Consider the following 21,259-nt stretch of genomic DNA (forward strand, 5'->3'; position numbering starts at 1 on the left):
TGGATAATACCCTGAAGGAACTTATATACAGACCCCAACAGTAGAAAGAATGCGGTCTGCAGATTACAACGTGAGACAAGATGTATGTCAAAAGGACAATGTTATGACAGTCATGGGGTTACCAACTGGGAAAGTCAGGTTAGTGTTGGTTACCATGAGGGGAATTTGTTTCGAGCAACTGGTGGCTGACCCCACTGGGGATCAGATATTCCGCATCGTGTGTTGAGCGATGAACCGGAATTGAGCCCTGAAGAAATGCTAGAGCAGACTCAATGGGCCGAATGGCCTGACTGCTCTCCTATATCGGATGGGGTTCTGGTCTAACAAACCCCTGCAATGCTGAGTGACCAGGGTTCAGTCCTGGGAGTGAGGAGCTGCTACTGGAGTTTAAGCAGGTGGGATGACTGAGTAAATCTCTGTGCTCACTCAGGACAGAAGTGTGGCCTCGAACTTACTGAGTTTACTTACTGTAAACTCGCTGGAGCCTTTCAAGGTGGGTCAATTGAAAGAAACTCTTCCCACACTCCGAACAGCTGTACAGCTGCTTCTGTTGCGTGAAATGTCTGGTGTTTACATTGCTCAGGTAACTGAATGAATCCTTTCCCACACACGGAGATGGTGGACGGTTTCTCCCCACTTTGAACTTGCTGGTGTATCTGCAGCTACAATGACCTTGTGAATCACTTCCACGATGAGAAAAGGAGAATGACGTCCCACCACTACCAATAGTCCGCCGTTCATTTCCGTCTTTTATCGGGCATGTACACATATTCGGGTTCTCCATGCCACAGCTGTGTGCTGTCTTCTCCAGTATCTCCTCCTCCACATTCGAGGACTGCCGGCATTTAAGTACCGGTGAACTTATAGACACAGCAGAACAGACGTGCTGTCCTGTTGGACACTCCCACACACAAACCCTTTTCCTTCTTCCGCACCGTCAAAATTCTGCAAAGTTCGTCAGTGGATGAAAGACAGCTACAATACTGTTGGCCTTAATGGTGACCTCTGGTATCAGACTGTTACAGCAAGGCTCAACACTGGTCGGAGGAGGAATACCTCATCTTCTAACTGCGCACAATTCAAGCATCCAGGCACAACATCCACAAATACGGATGCTATCACAAATGGTCCTGGCACACAATAATCCAGAATGACACGCAGAACGACATAAAATAATATGATAAACAGCAAAACGTAGAAGTTGCTGCAACTGGTGCAGCGCCATCTTAGAGAGTGAGTACAGGAGTGTCCAGTCTGACAGTGACTGGTGAGGGTAGGAGACAGCCGGAGAGACTACATCTGCTGACCCGTCTGACAGTGACTGGTCAGGGTAGGAGACAGCCGGAGAGACTACATCTGCTGACCCGTCTGACAGTGACTGGTCAGGGTAGGAGACAGCCGGAGAGACTGCATCTGCTGACCCGTCTGACAGTGACTGGTCAAGGTAGGAGACAGCCGGAGAGACTACATCTGCTGACCCGTCTGACAGTGACTGGTCGGGGTAGGAGACAGCCGGAGAGACTACATCTGCTGACCCGTCTGACAGTGACTGGTCAGGGTAGGAGACAGCCGGAGAGACTACATCTGCTGACCCGTCTGACAGTGACTGGTCAGGGTAGGAGACAGCCGGAGAGACTACATCTGCTGACCCGTCTGACAGTGACTGGTCAGGGTGGGAGACAGCCGGAGAGACTACATCTGCTGACCCGTCTGACAGTGACTGGTCAGGGTAGGAGACAGCCGGAGAGACTACATCTGCTGACCCGTCTGACAGTGACTGGTCAGGGTAGGAGACAGCCGGAGAGACTACATCTGCTGACCCGTCTGACAGTGACCGCAGGTCAGGGTAGGAGACAGCCGGAGAGACTATATCTGCTGACTCGTCAGACAGTGACTGGTCAGGGTAGGAGACAGCCGGAGAGACTACATCTGCTGACCCGTCTGACAGTGACTGGTCAGGTAGGAGACAGCCGGAGAGACAACATCTGCTGACCCGTCTGACAGTGACTGGTCAGGGTAGGAGAAAGCCGGAGAGACTACATCTGCTGACCCGTCTGACAGTGACTGCAAGTCAGGGTAGGAGACAGCCGGAGAGACTACATCTGCTGACCCGTCTGACAGTGACTGGTCAGGGTAGGAGACAGCCGGAGAGACTGCATCTGCTGACCCGTCTGACAGTGACTGGTCAGGGTAGGAGACAGCCGGAGAGACTACATCTGCTGACCCGTCTGACAGTGACTGATCAGGGTTGGAGACAGCCGGAGAGACCACATCTGCTGACCCGTCTGACAGTGACTGGTCAGGGTAGGAGACAGCCGGAGAGACTACATCTGCTGACCCGTCTGACAGTGACTGGTCAGGGTAGGAGACAGCCGGAGAGTCTACATCTGCTGACCCGTCTGACAGTGACTGGTCAGGGTAGGAGACATCCGGAGAGACTACATCTGCTGACCCGTCTGACAGTGACTGGTCAGGGTAGGAGACAGCCGGAGAGACCACATCTGCTGTCCCGTCTGACAGTGACTGCAGGTCAGTGTAGGAGACAGCCGGAGACTCTACATCTGCTGACCCGTCTGACAGTGACTGGTCAGGGTAGGAGACAGCCGGAGAGACTACATCTGCTGACACGTCTGACAGTGACTGGTCAGGGTAGGAGACAGCCGGAGAGACTACATCTGCTGACCCGTCTGACAGTGACTGGTCAGGGTAGGAGACAGCCGGAGAGACTACATCTGCTGACCCGTCTGACAGTGACTGGTCAGGGTAGGAGATGTCGTGGTTTCTCCTGCCCCAGAAATGACCAAGAGACGCAGAAGATTCTTCAAGAAGGGTTAAACTTTAATTTGCAAATCAAAGCTGAGACAGTCATTGAGCTAGTCGCTGATTGCCCACCGATCCTTGTACATAACATTTTTATAGCAATCTCTTGGTTTAGTTGCATTAGCATATCTGATCGGTCTACAGTTGCGTATCACAAGTACGTCCACCACTATTGTTTCTACCCATTGATTTAATCATGTTCTAAGCTACATCTCTTAGCTACCTCTCATTAACACACCATTGTCTTCTACATTCTTAAGATTTCATTCTCCTACTAAATTGGGTACATGTACTCAGCTCCGATGTCACTATTGGAGTATAAAAGTATAAATTTTGCTGTGTAACCAAAACTATGAAGTCAGTTTTGAAACTTGCTATTTGCTATTCTCCTAGTAGAATGAAATCTTAAGAATGTAGAAGACAATGGTGTGTTAATGAGAAGTAGCTAAAGAGATGTAGATTCGAACATAATTAAGTCACATAATCCTAGGACGACTAATTGCTATGCATGTATCCTAAAAATGCAGAAGACAATGGTGTGTTAATGAGAGGTAGCTAAAGAGATGTAGATTAGAACATTGGTCCGTTCTGAGTTTGCTATTTGCTATACATGTACCCAATTTAGTTGGAGAATGAAAATTTAAGAATGTAGAAGACAATGGTGTGTTAACGAGAGGCAGCTAAGAGATGTAGATTAGAACACGATTGGGTCAATGGGACGTACGTTTAGTACGTGTGAAACTGGACCAGGGGATTGATATAAAAATGCTGTGTCCGGGGATCGGTGGGCAATCAGCGACTAGTTCAATGACTGTCTCAGCTTTGATTTGCAAATTAAAGTTTAACCCTTCTTGAAGAATCTTCTGCGTCTCCTGGTCACTTGTGAGGCACGAAAAACCACGACATCACAAGGATTGTTACAGAAACTCTTTCCCACCAAATGTAATCAGAATACAACCGTTCATTTACTGCAACAGGAGAACACACATCGTAGTTCAATAGTCTCTGCGTTATTATTTAATATATAATTATTGTGTATATTGTAAATCTTTATTTTTAGTAAAGTCTGCACAGTGCTAAGTATGTTTTTATATGTTGCTGCTGTAACGAAAGAATTCCCCACTCTGGATTAATAGTATTTAATAATAATAATTCTTCACCCCTTTATCACTCTCACCAATCAACTTCTCAGCTCTTCACTCCTCCCCGTCTTACTCCCTCCCTTCCTTTCCAGTCCTGAAGAAGGGTCTCGGTCTGAAGCGCCGACTGTTCTTTCCTCTCCATAGTTGCTGCCGGCCCCTTTGTATTTCCTCCAGCATTTCCCCTCTTTTGCTTTGGATTTCCGCATCTGCAGATTTTCTCGTTTGTTCAAATGCGCATGCGCAGAGGTCTGAGGTGGTACGACCTATCGCGCATGCGCTCAGTCGGCGTGAGGCTCACAAGGACCGGCTGCAGGTAGGAGGGGCCTCCGGGAGGGAATTAATCTCCGGTGTCTGAAACGCGATTGAAGGGCTATTACTGTGAGCTCTTGCCGCACTGGTCCTGCATCCCAGGACAGCCCCGGTCCGGTGCCTCTTCCTCAGCCCCACGAACCGTACCCGGGCCTCGGGGAGCTGACGAGCGCCGGAGCTGCCGCCATCTCTGCGGCGCATGCGCATCGCGAGAACGTTCGGTGGCTGACAGACCGGTTTCTCGTTCGTGCGGCCTTCTGGGTAAAGCGGCAGCCATGCGTGACTCTGCCAGCGTTGTCCCAGTACAGTCGGAGGAAATGAGAGCGAATGTCTCTCTCAAACTCTGCCGAGGTCCAGCTGTATACATGCAAAGATTAGTAATTCGGAACAAAAATATGTTTTCTAGTTAATTTTGGATGAAAAGCCTGCCTTCCAATCAATTAAATTGTCAATTAGTGCTGTATGGCAAAAAAAAATCCTTCCGTCAGATTTAGTTCCCTCTGGGTAAGTAACCCCTTTGTCCTCGAGGACAAGTGACTTGTGGCTTTCACATCACAAAAGTGCCACACTCCAATGAGAATAACTGCTGCCCTCCCATTCAGGATTGCTGGCATTGACATTAATGGATTCATCACTATCAATCAGCTGGGGTGGGGATCCCAGTAATTAGGTAATCTCTGGGATTCTATGTTGTGACAAGTATTCTTGGTAGTGTTGTGGAGCATGGCCAGACCTTGAAATAATCCCAAAGGACAGAGACAAATTGAGCCAAGTCAGAGGTTGACTGAACGCAGAAACATCCTCGTACAGACAGGAATACAGAGAATTTGATGGTCAGCCAGGATAACTGATCCGTGCCTTGTTAGAAGATGAGGAGTTCATATAGAGACAGAAATCCACAGTGTAATTACAATTTCCCTACCACATAGCCCATGTACCTATCTAAAAGTCTCTGAAAAGTTCCTATTGTACCCACCCTTTGTGTGAAAAACATACCTCTGACATCACCCTTGTACCTACTTCCAAGCACCATAAAACTAACCCCCCACCCATGTCAGCCATTTCACTCTTGGGAAAAAGCTTCTTGCTATCCACACGATCAATGCCCCTCATCATCTTATTCACCTCTATCAGGTCACCTCTCATCTTCCTTCGCTCCGAAGTTCACTCAACCTATTCACATGAGGCATATTCTCCAATCCATGCAACATCCTTGTAAATCTCCTCTGCACTCTGTCTATAGTATCCACGTCCTTCCTGTATTGAGGGGACCAGAACTGAACACGATACCAAAAGTCAGGTCTAACTCAGGCCTTATATCTGTAAATGTCCTCTGCCCTCTGTCTATAGTATCCACATCCTTCCTGTATTGAGGGGACCAGAACTGAACACAGTACCAAAAGTGAGGTCTAACTCAGGCCTTATATCTGTAAATGTCCTCTGCCCTCTGTCTGTAGTATCCACGTCCTTCCTGTATTGAGGGGACCAGAACTGAACACAGTACCAAAAGTGCGGTCTAACTAAGGCCTTATATCTGTAAATCTCTTCTGCCCTCTGTCTGTAGTATCCACGTCCTTCCTGTATTGAGGGGACCAGAACTGAACACAGTACCAAAAGTGAGGTCTAACTCAGGCCTTATATCTGTAAATCTCCTCTGCCCTCTGTCTATAGTATCCACATCCTTCCTGTATTGAGGGGGCCAGAACTGAACACAGTACCAAAAGTGAGGTCTAACTCAGGCCTTATATCTGTAAATGTCCTCTGCCCTCTGTCTGTAGTATCCACATCCTTCCTGTATTGAGGGGACCAGAACTGAACACAGTACCAAAAGTGCGGTCTAACTCAGGCCTTATATCTGTAAATCTCCTCTGCCCTCTGTCTGTAGTATCCACATCCTTCCTGTATTGAGGGGACCAGAACTGAACACAGTACCAAAAGTGCGGTCTAACTCAGGCCTTGTATCTGTAAATCTCCTCTGCCCTCTGTCTGTAGTATCCACGTCCTTCCTGTATTGAGGGGACCAGAACTGAACATGGTACCAAAAGTGAGGTCTAACTAAGGCCTTGTATCTGTAAATCTCCTCTGCCCTCTGTCTGTAGTATCCACATCCTTCCTGTATTGAGGGATCAGAACTGAACACAGTACCAAAAGTGAGGTCTAACTAAGGCCTTATATCTGTAAAGTTACCTCTGGCATTTGAACTCGGTCCCATTGTTGATGAAGGCCTTCTTAACAACACTGTCAACCTACCCAGCAGCTTTGTGTGCACGATTGACACAGACCCCAAGGTCTCACTGGTACTCCACCCTGCCAAGAGTCCTAACATTATTGTTGTATTCTGTCTTCAAATGTCACCTACTGAAAGGAACCACTGGGTTGAACTCCATCTGTCATTTCCCAGCCCAGTTCTGCATCCTATTGATGTCTGGCTGTAACCTCCAGACTATCCACAACAACCCCAACATTTGTGTAATCGACAAACTTACAAACCCACCCTTCTAGAAACGTAGGAAACCTACAGCACGATACAGGCCCTTCGGCCCACTTAGCCCTCTATTTTACTAAGCTCCATGTACCTATCCAAAAGTCTCTTAAGAGACACTATCATATCTGCCTCCACCACCGTTGCCAGCAGCCCATTCCACTCACTCACCACTCTCTGTGTAAAAGACCTACGACTGACAACTCCTCTGTACCTACTCCCCAGCACCTTAGACCTGTGTCCTCTTGTGGCAACCATTTCCGACCTGGGTAAAAGCCTCTGACTATCCACACTATCATGCCTCTCATCATCTTATACACTACTTCCTCATCAAGGTCATTTGTAAAAGTTACAAAGAGGAGGGGTCCCGGAAAAGATCCCTGCTGAACTGCACTGGTCATCATCCTTCATACAGCATCTACATCCACCCTTTGCCTTCTGTGGGCAAGCCAATTCTGGATCCACAAAGCAAGGTCACCTTGGATCCTTGCCTCATTAATTTCTCAATGAGCTTTGCTTGAGGAACCCTATCAAAAGTCTTACTGAAAGCCACGTCCACTACATCCAATGCTCTACCTTCATCACTGTGCTTTGTTGCATCTTCAAAGAATTCAATCCGGTTCGTAAGGCATGACCTGCCCTTAACAAAGCCATGCTGACTATCCGTAATCGGATTATGTCTCTCCAAATGTTTGAAGTCCTGCCTCCCAGGATCTTCTCCAACCACTTGCCCACCACTGAAGCAAGACTTCATAAGACCATAAGATACAGGAGCAGAAGTAGGCCATTTGGCCCATCGAGACTGCACCGCCATTCAATCATGGGCTGATACAATTCTTCAAGTCATCTGCATTCCCCTGCTTTCACTCAATACCCTTCAATGCCCTGGCTAATCAAGAAACTATCTATCTCTGCCTTAAATACACCCAATGACTAGGCCTCCACAGCCACTTGTGGCAACAAATTCCATAGATTTACAACCCTCAGACTAAAGTAATTTCTCCGCATCTCAGTTCCGAAAGGTCGTCCTTCAATCCTGAAGTCGTGCCCTCTTGTCCTAGACTCCCCTACCATGGGAAATAACTTTTCCATATCTCATCTGTTCAGGCCTTTTAATGTTCGGAGTGTTTCTATGAGAACTCCGTCATTCTCCTGAACTCCAGGGAATACAGCTCAAGAGCTGCCGGACGTTCCTCATGCGGTAACTGTTACGAACACAAAAGTCTCAGCAGCAGTGGAATGCCTGGAGTCTGGTTTTGCTGTTAACAAAACGCTATTTTATTAGTAACTACATCATTTAGTAACTTAAACCAGGTAAATCAAGAGGTAATGCTGTTATGCATATATAGGTGTAAATGCATAAATCCCCGAACTTCTTCAAGCTTAGGTGGTAAATGATACAGTCTTACGATGGTGTGGTAAGGAAATTCAATTTGGTCCACGGGATTGAAGTGAGAGAGAGAGAGAGATGTGTAATCCAAGTAAACAGATGTTGTCAATCCTCCTCGATGTCCTCCAAATCTTCCAAGTTAGCCAAACGTGACCAGCTTAAGAGCGACATCTTCAAGTGATAATCTACCAACCCAGGCAAGGGTTAGACAAGGGTTAGATTCCACAGGGTTGCCCTCAAACGCACTAATAGTCATGGATCGATTCTTCTAATCGATCCTCAGCCCCACCCTTGTGGGCACTTAAAAATTCAGTGGCAATTACGCCACCAACCTTTGTGCATCTGCGTGTACCACGAAAGAGATAGTTACACTTGTTTAAATGCTGGTGTACTGAACAACAGCTGTGTATCATGTAGCGTTCTCTCTCTCTCTCTCTCTCTCTCTCTCCTCCCCCCCTCCCTCTCCCGCTCCCCCTCCTTCCCCCCTCTCTCTCTCTCTCTCTCTCTCTCCCCTCCCCCCTCCCCCTCCCCCTCCTTCCCCCTCTCTCTCTCTCTCCCCCCCACTCTCCCTCTCCCTCTCCCTCTCCCTCCCTCTCTCTCTCTCTCTCTCTCTCTCCGTCCCTCCCTCCCCTTTCTCCCTCTCACTCCCTCTACTTGCACTGAACTTCTCTCTCTCTCTCTTACAGGCGTGATTCTTAAAGGCACAGTCCATAATGAATAAAACTTAAGATTTCATCGCATTAACCATTTCATACCTCGTGAATCTTCGTTGAGCATTCACCAATGTCAATATATCCTTCCCAAAGTGAGGAGCCCAATCCTGTACACAATACTCCAAGTGTGGTCTCCCGAGTGCCTTATAAAGCCACAACATCACATCACTGCTCTTATATCCTATACCTCTAGAATTTTGCCTTATTCACAACCGGCTCAACCTGGAGGTTCACCTTTAGTGCATCCAGCACAAGGATTCCCAAGTCTCTTTGCATTTCTGCATTTTGAATTCTCTCCCCATTGAAATCATAGTCTGTCCATTTATTTCTTCCAGCAAATTGCATCACCACACACTTTCCAACATTGTATTTCATTTACCACTTCTTTGCTATTCCCCTAAACTACCTATGTCTCTTTGCAGGCTCTCTGTTTCCTCAACACTACCCGCTCCTCCACCTATTTTTTTATCATCGGCAAATTTAGCCATAAATCCTTTCATATCATAGTCAAAATCATTGACATGTATCGTAAAAAGCAGTGGTCCCAACTCTGACCCCTGTGGAACTCCACTGGTAACAGGAAGCCAGCCAGAATAGGATCCCTTTATTCCCACTCTCTGTTTTCTGCCGACCAGCCAATGCTCCACCCACTTTAATAACTTCCCTGTCATACCATGGGCTTTTATCTTGCTAAGCAGCCTCATGTGCAGCACATTGTCAAAGGCCTTCTGAACATCCAAGTACACCACGTCTACTGCATCTCCTTTGTCTACCCTGCTTGTAATTTCCTCAAAGAATTGCAGTAGTTTTGTCAGGCAGGATTTTCCTTTCAAGAAACCATGCTGGCTTTGGCCTATCTTGTCATGCGCCTCCAGGTACTCCATAATCTCATCCCTAACAATCGATTCCATCAACCGCCAACCATTGATGTCATGCTAACAGGTCTATAGTTCCCTTTCTGTTACCTCTGACCCTTCTTAAATAGCGGAGTAACATTTGCTATTTTCCAGTCATCTGGTACAATGCCAGAATTTATTGATTCTTCAAAGATCATTGTTAATGCCTCCACAATCTTTCCAGCTATTTTCTTCAGAACCGGAGGGTGCATTGCATCAGGTCCTGGAGATTTATCCACCCTCAGACCATTAAACTTCCAGAGCACCTTCTGAGTCGTAATTGTCAGTGCACAAACTTCACTTCCCTGATACTCTTGAATGTCTGCTACGCATTCAGTTCCTCTTACTTCTCAGCAACTCTCATTACAATAAGTCCAGCGATATATTGTATTGGTCCTAAATCTACCCTCGACTCTTTTTACCCTTTATATATATATATATTTAAAAAAGCTTTCAGTATCTTCTTCGATATTAGTCACCAGCTTACTCTCATAATTCATCTTTTCCTTCCGAATGACCTTCTGAGTTTTCTTTTGCAAGTTTTAAAAAGCTGGTGAAGCTGTCTTCCCACTAGCTCCAACTTCCTTGTTTGCCCTCTCTTTTGCTTTTACTTTGGCTCTGACTTCACTTGTCAGCCACAGTAGTGTCCTTCTTCCCTTTGAACATCTCTTCTTATTTGGAATATATCTGTCTTGTATTTCCCTCATTATTTGCAGAAAGTCCACCCATTCTGCTCTGCTGTCCTTCCTGCAAATGTCCCTTTTCAGTCGACTTCAGCCAGTTCCCCTCCCATCCATTGCAATTTCCTTTATTCCACTGAAATACTGACACATTGGTTTTATTTTTTCCCTCTCAAATTTCAATGTGAATTTGATCATATTGGGATCACCCAGTCCAGCATAGCCGATCCCCTCGTGGGCTCAACAACCAGCTGTTCTAAAAAGCAATCCCTTAGATATTCTACAAATTCTTTCTCTCGAGGTCCTCCCAATTCACTTTCATGTTAAAATTGCCAATGATTATCAATGTTATCATTGCCTTTCTGACAGGCCTTTTCTATCTCCTGCTGTAATTTGTAATCCACATCCCGACTGCTGTATGGAGATCTGTATACAACTGCCATTCCCCTCCCCATTTCGTAACTCAACCCGTAGAGACCCATGACCCCATCATGTGGATAGGGTGGTGAAGAAAGCTTTTGTTATGCTGGCCTTTATAAATCAGAGCATTGAGTATAGGAGTTGGGATGTAGTGTTAAAACTGTACATGGCATTCGTAAGGCTGAATTTGGAGTATTGTGTACAGTTCCGGTCACTGAATTATAGGAACGATATCAACAAAATAGAGAGAGTACAGAGAAGATTTACTAGAATGTTACCTGGGTTTCAGCACCTAAGTCATAGGGAAAGGCTGAACAAGTTAGGTCTTTATTCTTTGGAGCACAGAAGGTTGAGGGGGGACTTGATAGAGGTATTTAAAATAATGAGGGGGATATATTGAGTTGACGTGGATAGGCTTTTTCCATTGTGAATAGGGGAGATTCAAACAAGTGGACATGATTTGAGAGTTGGGGGCAAAAGCTTAAGGAGGGAACGTCTTTACTCAGAGAGTGGTAGCTGTGTGGAATGAGCTTCCAGTAGAAGTGGTAGAGGTAGGTTCGGTATTGTCATTTAAAGTAAAATTGGATAGGTATATGGACAGGAAAGGAATGGAGGGTTATGGGCTGAGTGCGGGCCAGTGGGACTAGGTGAGTGTCAGCGTTCGCATGGACTAGAAGGGCCGAGATGGCCTGTTTCCGTGCTGTAATTGTTATATGGTTAGACGGTCACACCTTACAATCCTATGTCATCTCTTTCCAATGATTTAATATTTTTTTATCCAGAGAGCCACACCACCCTCTCTGCCCAGTCACCTATCATTCTGATACACCGTGTATTCTTGGACATTCAACTCCCATCGGCAGCCACCTTTTATCCAAGTTTCAGAGATTGACCAATTTGCCAATTTGCAGCTGAATTTCAAGATCGTCCATTTTAATCCTCATGCTCTGTACATTCAAATAACTCTCTCAGCCCAGGATTTGTTGCTTTCTATTTTCACTGCCCCACATCTCTGTTGCCCTGTTGCACACTATCTTCGATTTATTTCTGTTTCCCGTTTCCTCAGCCCCATCACTCTGATTCCCATCCCCACGCCAAATCAGTTTAAACCCTCCCTAACAGCTCTATTAAATGTGCTGGCTAGGATATTGGACCCCTTTGGGTTCAGGTGTAACCCGTCCTTTTTGTACAGGTCATACCTCCCCCAGAGGAGATCCCAATGATCCAGGAATCTAAAGCCCTGCCCCCTACACCAGTCCCTCAGCCACACATTAATATACCTAATCATGCTAGTATTGCTCTCACCAGCACGTGGCACAGGCAGCAATCCTGAGGTTACTACCCTAGATGTCCTGCCTTTCAGCTTCCTACCGAACTCCCTGAATTCTCTCCTCACGCCCTCCTCTCTTTGTCTACCTGTGTCATATATACCAACGTGTACCAAGACTTCTGGCTGGTCACCCGCTCCCTTCAGAATACCTTGCACCCGATCTGAGAGATCCCGTACCCTGGCACCTGGGAGGCAACACACCACACACGTATCTCTATCAGGCGTGCAGAACCTCCTGTCCATTCCCCTCACTATTGAATCCTATGACTACTGCATTCCTCAACTTCCTCTTTCCCTTCTGCACCACGGAACCAGGGTCAGTGCCAGAGACCCGATCGTCGTGGTCGTCCTCTGTCAGGTCATCCCCCCTCAACCACATCCAAAGTGAGGTAACGATTACTGAGGGAGATGGCCACTGGGGCACTCTCCACTCACTGGTCTATAATTCCTGGGTTCCCTCAACTCCATTCCCTAACAAGGGGACAATGTCTTCCAATTCTCTGGTACATCTCCTGTCCTGAGTGGTAATACAAAGGTCATCGCCAGAGGCTCAGCAATCTCCTCCCTCGCTTCCCACTGTATATCTCAGGTTGTGTTGCTCCAGCTTGAGTTGAATTGGGTAAAATTGTGATTCCAGCGCTCACATTGAGAGGAGATCTTACAGAAACATGTAAAGTTATGAAAGGGGTAGATAAGCCAGAGGCGGGAAAGTTGCTTCCACTGGTAGGTGAGGCTTAGTACGAGAGGACATTGCCTCAAGATTGGGGGATGTGGGACGGAGATGAGGAGGAACTGCTTTTCCCTGAGGGTGGTGAATCTGTGGATTTCTCTGCCTAATGAAGCAGTGAAGGCGACCTCAGTAAATCTGTTTGAGATAAGGTCGGATGGATATTGTCCTTCTCCCATTGATGTATTTTGCATTGTTGTTGATCCAGTTGGAGTTGTATCTGTGTCTGAAGGGAAATTTTCTTTTGTAACTCCGTGTTGTCCACAGGAACCGGGGTGCTGAGAACACACCAGCATTTGTTCACTGGAGATCAGTTCTTCAACTCATTGATTGTACAAGGGATTCAAACATCTGACTGTCTGAATTGCCAGATGATTGATCGCAGTGAGATATCATTCTCCTTCTCTCAGTGTGGGAAGGGATTCACTCACAGCCTACCCACAGACACGCCAGTGAGTTCACAGTGGGGAGAGGCCATTCACCTGCTCTGTGTGAGGGAGGGGAACTACTCAGTCAACCAGCCTGAAGATACATCAGCAAGTTCACACCACAGTGAGATGCTCCACCTGTTCTGACAGCGGGAAGCAATTCATTCTGTCATTGATGCTGAAGATATATCCAAAAATTCACCAGTGAGGAGACGTTTCTCAGAGTGCAGGAAGGCACTGACACTATCAACCACACTACAGAGACACCAGCAAATTCACATGGTGCCATGGCCTTTCCCCACCTCTGAATGTCGAAACAGATTCATTTAGTCATCTCAAATGAACGAACGTCACCAGTTCACACTGAGAAGATGCCGCTCACCTGCTCAGACTGTGGGAAGGAGTTCACTTCATTATCTCAACTGAAGGTACATCGGCGAGTTCACACTGGGGAGAGGCTGTTCACCTGCTCAGACTGTGGGAAGGAGTTCACTTCATTATCTCAATTGAAGGTACATCGGCGAGTTCACACTGGGGAGAGGCCGTTCACCTGCTCAGACTGTGGGAAGGAGTTCACTTCGTCATCTCAACTGAAGGTACATCGGCGAGTTCACACTGGGGAGAGGCCGTTCACCTGCTCAGAATGTGGAGAGGCATTCACTCGGTCATCTCACCTACTGAGACACCAGCTGGTTCACACTGGGGAGAAACCGTTCAGCTGCTCAGAATGTGGGAAGCGATTCACTCGGTCATCTCACCTACTGAGACACCAGCTGGTTCACACTGGGGAGAAACCGTTCAGCTGCTCAGAATGTGGGAAGGCATTCACTCGGTCATCTCAACTACAGGAACATCAGCAAACTCACACTGGGGAGAAACCGTTCAGCTGCTCAGAATGTGGGAAGGGATTCACTCGGTCAACTGACCTGAAGGTACATCAGCAAGTTCATTCTGGGGTGAGTCCGTTCACCTGCTCTGAATGTGGGAAAGGTTTCATGCACTCATCCAAACTACGGAGACACTTGCTGGTTCACACTGAGGAGAGGCCATTCACCTGCTCTGAGTGTGGGAAGGGATTCACTCAGTCATCCAAACTACAGACACACTGGCTGGTTCACACTGGGGAGAAACCGTTTGCCTGCTCAGTATGTGAGAAAGGATTCACACGGTCATCTCAACTGAAGGAACATCAGCGAGTTCACACTGGGGAGAAACCGTTCACCTGCTCAGACTGTGGGAAGGAGTTCGCTCGTGCAGCTCAGCTGAGCGTCCATCAACGATTTCACACCGGGGAGAAACCGTTCAGCTGCTCTGAATGTGGGAAGAGATTCACTCTGTCATCTGACTTGAAAGTACATCAGCGAGTTCACACTGGGGAGAGGCCATTCACCTGCTCGGACTGTGGGAAGCGATTCATTCGGTCATCTCAACTGAACACACATCAGTGCTTTCACACTGGGGAGAAACCGTTCATTTGCTCAGACTGTGGGAAAAGATTCACTCTGTCATTTCGCCTACTGAGGCACCAGTTAGTTCACACTGGGGAGAAACCGTTCATCTGCTCAGACTGTGGGAAAAGATTCACTCTGTCATTTCGCCTACTGAGGCACCAGTTAGTTCACACTGGGGAGAAACCGTTCATCTGCTCAGACTGTGGAAAGGAGTTCGCTCGATCATCTGGCTTGAAAATACATCAGCGAGTTCACACTGGGGAGAGGCCGTTCACCTGCTCAGACTGTGGAAAGGAGTTTGCTGGGTCATCGGATTTGAAAATACATCTGCGAGTTCACATTGGGGAGAGGCCGTTCACCTGCTCTGTGTGTGGGAAGGGATTCACTCACTCATCCACCCTACAGAGACACCAGCTGGTTCACACTGGGGAAAGGCCATTCACTTGTTCTGAATGTGGGAAGGGATTCACTCAGTCATCCAACCTTTTGTCACACCAGCGAATCCACACTGGGGAGAGGCCGTTCACCTGCTCAGATTGTGGGAAGGCATTCGCTCACTCATCCACCCTTTTGTCACACCAGCGAATCCACACTGGGGAGAGGCCCTGAATGTGGGAAGGGATTCACTCGGTCATCCAAGCTACAGAGACACCAGTTAGTTCATACTGGGGAGAAACCATTCACTTTCTCAGATTGTGGGAAGGGATTCACTTAGTCATCTGACTTGAAGCTACATCAGCGAGTTCACACTGGGGACAGACCGTCAGACTATAAGACTTAAGACCAGAATAAGGCTGTTTACCCCATCGAGTCTGTTCTGTCATTTTATCATGGCTGATCCAAATTTGCTCTCCACTCCAATCTCCTGTCTTGTCCCTGTATCACTTCATGCCCGGATCAATCAAGATTCTATCCACCTCTGCCCTAAATGTACATAAAGAATTGGCCTCCACAGCTGCCTGTGGCACGGAATTCCCCAGATTCACCACTCTCTGTCCGTTCTCTGTCATCTCCGTTCTAAAAGGACACCCCTCTATTCTGAAGCTCTGTTCCCTGGTCGCAGACTCTTCCACCACAGGAAGCATCCTTTCCACATCCACTCTATCAAGCCCTTCCACAGTTTGATAAGTTTCCATGAGGTCAGCCCTAATTCCTCTGCTGATACAGGCTCAGGCCCATTGAACGCTCTTCATATGACAATCCATTCAATCCTGGAATCTGTTTTCGTGAACATACTCTGAACCTTCTCCAGTTTCGGCACATCCTTTCCAAGATCAGGGGCCCAGACCTGTCCTCCGAGTGTGGCCTCACCAGTGATGACCAAATTCCCAAATGACATCCTCGCTGATATATTGTAGATCTCTCGAAATGAATGCTGACGTTGCGTTTGCCTTCCACACCACAGACTCGACCTGCAAATTAACCTTCAGGGAATCCTGAACATGGACTCCCCGTGACCCTTTGCACCTCAGTTGTTCGGTATTTTCTGTCCATTTCGAAGAAGTTAACACTTTCATTTCTTCTACCAAAATGCATGAACATACACTTCCCGGCACTGTATCCCATCTGCTGTTTTTTTTTTCCCATTCTCTAAATCTATCTCAGTCCTTCTGCACCCTCTCTACCGAAAACTACCTGCCCCTCCTCATGTCTTCATATCATCTGCAAACCTTGTAACAAAGCCAGCAATTCTGTCTTCCAAACTATTGGAATATTACAAAAATCACCAGTCCGAACACAGAGCCCTGAGGAACACCACTAGTGACTGGCAGCCAACCAGAGTTGGCTCCCTTTATTCCCAGTCTTTGCCTCCTACCATTTAGCTTGTCATGGTCCGGTCCGTGGACTCTAGGCTTCGGGTCTTCGGGCTGTCCATTGTTTCATTTGGGCTGAATCACAGGCACCTGATTCTCAAATTGGGGCTGGAATATAAGTGGCCCTGGGTTCGACTGTAGGTGCGGGTTGGTCTTGTCAGTATCCTGTCCTTGCCACTGTGGGGTAGGTCAGGCCGTCTTTGCCATTGCCCTGCGGTTGATTCTGTCCCTCCCTGTCCTCGCCTCCGTTGGGTAAGACAGGCCGGCTTTGCCGTTACCCTTCCCTGGACTGTTCCCTTCCCTTCCCTTCCATCCCTTCCCCATCTTTCAGCAACCCACGCCTGAAGCCTTGCCTGCAACCTCGCCTGTGTCATCGCCTGAATCACCATCAAGTTTAACCGCTAGAGTGAGACTGGAGCCTTGTCATGCCAACAGAAGGAACTGTTTATCGATGAGCTTGGAACTGTCTCTTTGTGTCCCCGTGTTTAGTGTCCGTGTATGAGTCCCGGCCCTACGTCCTGTCCCCAAGGAGGGTTCCTGACTCTCTGTAAAGCCCCGGCCCTACGTCCTGTCCCCAAGGAGGGGTCCTGACTCTCTGTAAAGCCCCGGCCCTACGTCCTGTCCCCAAGGAGGGGTCCTGACTCTGTGTAAAGCCCCGGCCCTACGTCCTGTCCCCAAGGAGGGGTCCTGACTCTGAGTAAAGCCCCGACCCTACGTCCTGTCCCCAAGGAGGGGTCCTGACACTATGTAAAGCCCCGGCCCTATGTCCTGTCCCCAAGGAGGGGTCCTGACACTATGTAAAGCCCCGGCCCTACGTCCTGTCCCCAAGGAGGGGTCCTGACTCTGTGTAAATCCCCGGCCCTACGTCCTGTCCCCAAGGAGGGGTCCTGACTCTATGTAAAGCCCCGGCCCTACTTCCTGTCCCCAAGGAGGGGTCCTGACTCTGTGTAAATCCCCGGCCCTACGTCCTGTCCCCAAGGAGGGGTCCTCTATGTAAAGCCCCGGCCCTACGTCCTGTCCCCAAGGAGGGGTCCTGACTCTGTGTAGATCCCCGGCCCTACGTCCTGTCCCCAAGGAGGGGTCCTCTATGTAAAGCCCCGGCCCTACGTCCTGTCACCAAGGAGGGGTCCTGACTCTATGTAAAGCCCCGGCCCTACGTCCTGTCCCCAAGGAGGGGTCCTCTATGTAAAGCCCTGGCCCTACGTCCTGTCCCCAAGGAGGGGTCCTGGCTCTGTGTTCTGTGTTCCTGTGCTCGAGTCCAATGCTCAGTAGGAAGACTGTTTGCCGCTACTTGAGTGGACTGTCGTTGTTTGTTGTTCCGTGTCCAAGTCTCAGGCTTCGAGTCAAGTCCAGTCCGGGTCAAAGTCTCCGAGGAGGTTTCCACTCCATGTTCAAGGCTCCGAGGAGTTTCCCAGTCCTATTACCTTGCCACGTCCAGTCCTCGTCTGGATCCGGAGTCCGAGCCCAAGTCAAGACCCAGGTTCCGGGGCCCTGTCCAGTCTAGTCTCCAGATTCCAGCTGGTGTCTAGCAAGTGATGATAAAAAGCAGCTCTGCTGAGACACAGGCAGACACACCACGGGACACTGAAAGAGCGTTGTGCACCCATGTGAAGGTGGGGGTTTGTAGGATCGATCAGGGGCTCACAGTGTGTAAAAGGTGCGACCGGTGGGGGCTTGTTTGTGTGTCCACCCTTGCCTGCGTGACAGGTCCACCACTGATGAACGGTCGTACATGGTCATGGTCGATGACTACAACAGGACAGGAAGCCAACGGACAGTTCGATGGTAACGTGTGTGTGTCTCTCTCTCCCCCCTCCTCCCTCCACCTGAACTGAACTGAACTCTTCACCATCGTAAAACTAACCATTTACATCTAGACTTTGAAAGAGCTAGGTTTTGATTCCTATTTCCACACTTCTGTACATATCATTGCTAACCTGTTTCACATATTTGCATTTTATAGTACTGTATTGCTTAGTTTACTAATAAACACTATTAGCTACAGTAATACCAGACTCCAAAGTGTTTTTCATTTCCGCTGGTTCGGTAACCCGGTGACGGGGTACGTGACAAACCGATGACTTGGCCTCCGAGCCGGCCATGACAATGAATTTCACAGGATCACTGCCTGCAAATCATTGTGGGCAGGTGTTTTCAGGGAAATGCACGGCAGAAATGTCGCAAATGTTCAGGGAACACTGGCATGGCGTTCTGCACAGGTATGTTCCATTGAGGCAGGGAGCACACGGTGGGGTAGAAGAACCACAGTGTACAAAGGATGTAGAAAATTCAGTTAAGAAGAACAGAAAAGCTTATGGAAGCTCCTATAATCTGAGTACAGATGGATTTCTAGAGAATTACAAGGTTACCTGGAAGGAGTGTAAGTGTGAATTAGAGCCAGAAGGGGCCATGAGAAACCCTTGGTGAGCAGGATTAAGGAAAACACGAAGGCATTCTCCAAGTTTGTGAAGAGCAAGAGGATGAGCAATGTGATCACAGGACCAAAAGGATGCGATACCCGAGTTAGATCAGGTAGCGTTGGAACTGAATGAATAGTTTGCTTCAGTATTCACCAGGGAAGGGGACCTTCACAATTGTGGGGATGACTTACAGCGGATTGAAATGCTTGAGCATATAGACATTAAGAAGGACGACGTGCTGGAGCACTGGAAAGATATAAATTAGACAAGTCGCTGGGGCCAGGTGAGATATACCCCAAGCTACTGTGGGAAGAGAGGGAGAAAATTGCAGAGCCTCCGGCGATGATCTTTGCATTATCAACCAGGACTTGAGAAGTACCAGAGGACTGCAAGTTAGCAAATTCTCTCTTCAAATTTTTTCCAACCAAATATTAATGGTGAAACCCTTGGCAGTGTCGAGGATCTGTGTCCAATAGGTGCTCAAAGCTGCTCCGCAGTTTGACCGTGTTGTTAGAAAGGTGTATAGTGTGCTGGACTTCATCAACTGTGGGATTGAATTCCAGAGCCATGAGGCAATGTTCCAGGTATATGAAACCTTAGTTCCACACCACTTGGAGCACTCTGTTCATTTCTGGACACCTCACTGCAGGAAGGATGTGGATACTATAGAGAGAGGGCAGAGCACCGTAACAAAGATCTTGCCTGCATTGGAGAGCATGCCTAATGAGAGTAGATTGAGTGAACTTGGCCTTTCCTTCTTGGAGCGACGGCGGACGAGAGGTGACCTGACAGAGGTGTATAAGATGATGAGGGGTTTGATAGTGTGGATAGCCAGAGGTTTTTTCCCAGTGTTGAAATGGCTAACATGAGGGGGCATCATTTTAAAGGGCTTGGAAATAGGTACAAGGGGAGATGTTAGAGTTAAGTTTTTCACACAGAAGGGAGCACGGGACGCATTTCCAGTGAAGGTGGTAGAGGCGGATACAATAGGGTCTGTTAAGAGACTCTCATATAGGTACCGGACACGAAGCTTAAAAATAGAGGGCGATACGGTAGGGAAATTCTGAATTAGGATACATGGTCGACACAACATTGTGGGCAGAAGTGCCTGCAATGTGTTGTGGATTACTATGTTCTATGGTCAGTCTCCGCTGCTATCAGATTTTTCTTCTGCAGCCCTTGACCTTTCCCACCCGCCTGGCTTCAGCTATCACATTCCAGTTAATCCCTTTCCCCTCTGATTATACTGCACACCATTTGATTCTGGCATTTCCCCCGTCCTTCTCAGTGCTAAAGAAGGGACTCGTCCCGAACCGCTGGCAGTTTATTCTTTTGCACAGATGCTGCCTGAGCTGCTGAGTTCCTTAAGCGTTTTGAGTGAGTGGCTTTGGATTTCCAACATACACAGTCTCTCTCGTGTTCGCTCCAGGATTCACCGTGGCAAGGAGATCACATAGGCAAGCGTAAGGGTCGAAACCTTCCGGAAAATCACGCCTGCTCTCGGTAAACGGAAGGCTCATTGACTTGGCAGCATGTCGGAGCTGCGCTACAGGTGGAGATTTCCCGCGACTGAGGGACAATTACTGTGAGATGCCGACACACCATGGCTCCGCACCCCGGGACAGTCCGGGTCCTTTCCCTCTCTCTCGGCCCCACGATCCGGATGAATGAATTGACTTTATTTCTTACATCCTTCTCATACATGAGGAGTATAATTCTTTTTGTTACAGTAATAATAATAAATAAAATAAAAATAATAGTAATGAATAAATAAACCAAACACAATATGCTTATCTTGAATAAATTTTAAAAACGTACAAAAACAGAAATACATTATGTTAAAAAAGTGAGGTGGTGTCCAAGGGCACAATGTCCATTGAGGAATCGGACGGCAGAAGGGAAGAAGCTGTTCCTGAATCGCCTAGTGTGTGTCTTCAGGCTCCTGTACCTCCTACCTGACAGTAACAGTAAGAAAAGAACATGTCCTGGGTGCTTAATGTACCCAGAAGAAGCCAGAATAAAAATATGGGGAGGGGAAAGAGGCTAGCTGGAAGGTGGCAGGTGGGTAGGAATGGTCAAGGGTTGGAGAAGAAATAATCTGGTCGGTGAGGACAGTGCACCAGAGGGAAGAGAGAGAGAGGGAGGAGGGCACCCGGCAGATGTAATGGGCAGGTGAGAAGTAAGAGTGTGGAATAGAGGAAGACGGGGGGTGGGGATGGGTTTGGTCTATCAGAAGG

General features: G+C 47.9%; 1 protein-coding gene across 2 annotated transcripts; it reads left to right on the top strand.

Moving 5' to 3' along the window:
* The first annotated feature begins 4,225 nt into the window (after positions 1 to 4,225).
* On the top strand, positions 4,226 to 20,800 carry LOC132385840 (zinc finger protein 420-like). 2 transcript variants are annotated; one of them, XM_059958068.1, is made up of 2 exons: positions 4,226 to 4,275; positions 13,177 to 18,610. In XM_059958068.1, exon 2 carries the CDS (start codon positions 13,646 to 13,648, stop codon positions 15,395 to 15,397), a length of 1,752 nt encoding a protein of 583 aa, XP_059814051.1. In that variant the 5' UTR covers positions 4,226 to 4,275; positions 13,177 to 13,645; the 3' UTR covers positions 15,398 to 18,610. The 2 variants fall into 2 exon arrangements, 1 of the variants encoding a protein (XP_059814051.1); XR_009509311.1 differs by lacking the exon at positions 13,177 to 18,610 and adding an exon at positions 20,452 to 20,800 and having other exon boundaries at positions 4,235 to 4,275.
* Positions 20,801 to 21,259: the final 459 nt, after the last annotated feature.

Source organism: Hypanus sabinus (genome assembly GCF_030144855.1).
Source record: "Hypanus sabinus isolate sHypSab1 chromosome X2 unlocalized genomic scaffold, sHypSab1.hap1 SUPER_X2_unloc_26, whole genome shotgun sequence".
Taxonomy (NCBI): domain Eukaryota; kingdom Metazoa; phylum Chordata; class Chondrichthyes; order Myliobatiformes; family Dasyatidae; genus Hypanus; species Hypanus sabinus.

What these genes read in the sequence shown, in the direction of transcription:
- LOC132385840 (XM_059958068.1), top strand. Translation starts at nt 13,646, where the DNA reads ATGTCGAAACAGATTCATTTAGTCATCTCAAATGAACGAACGTCACCA.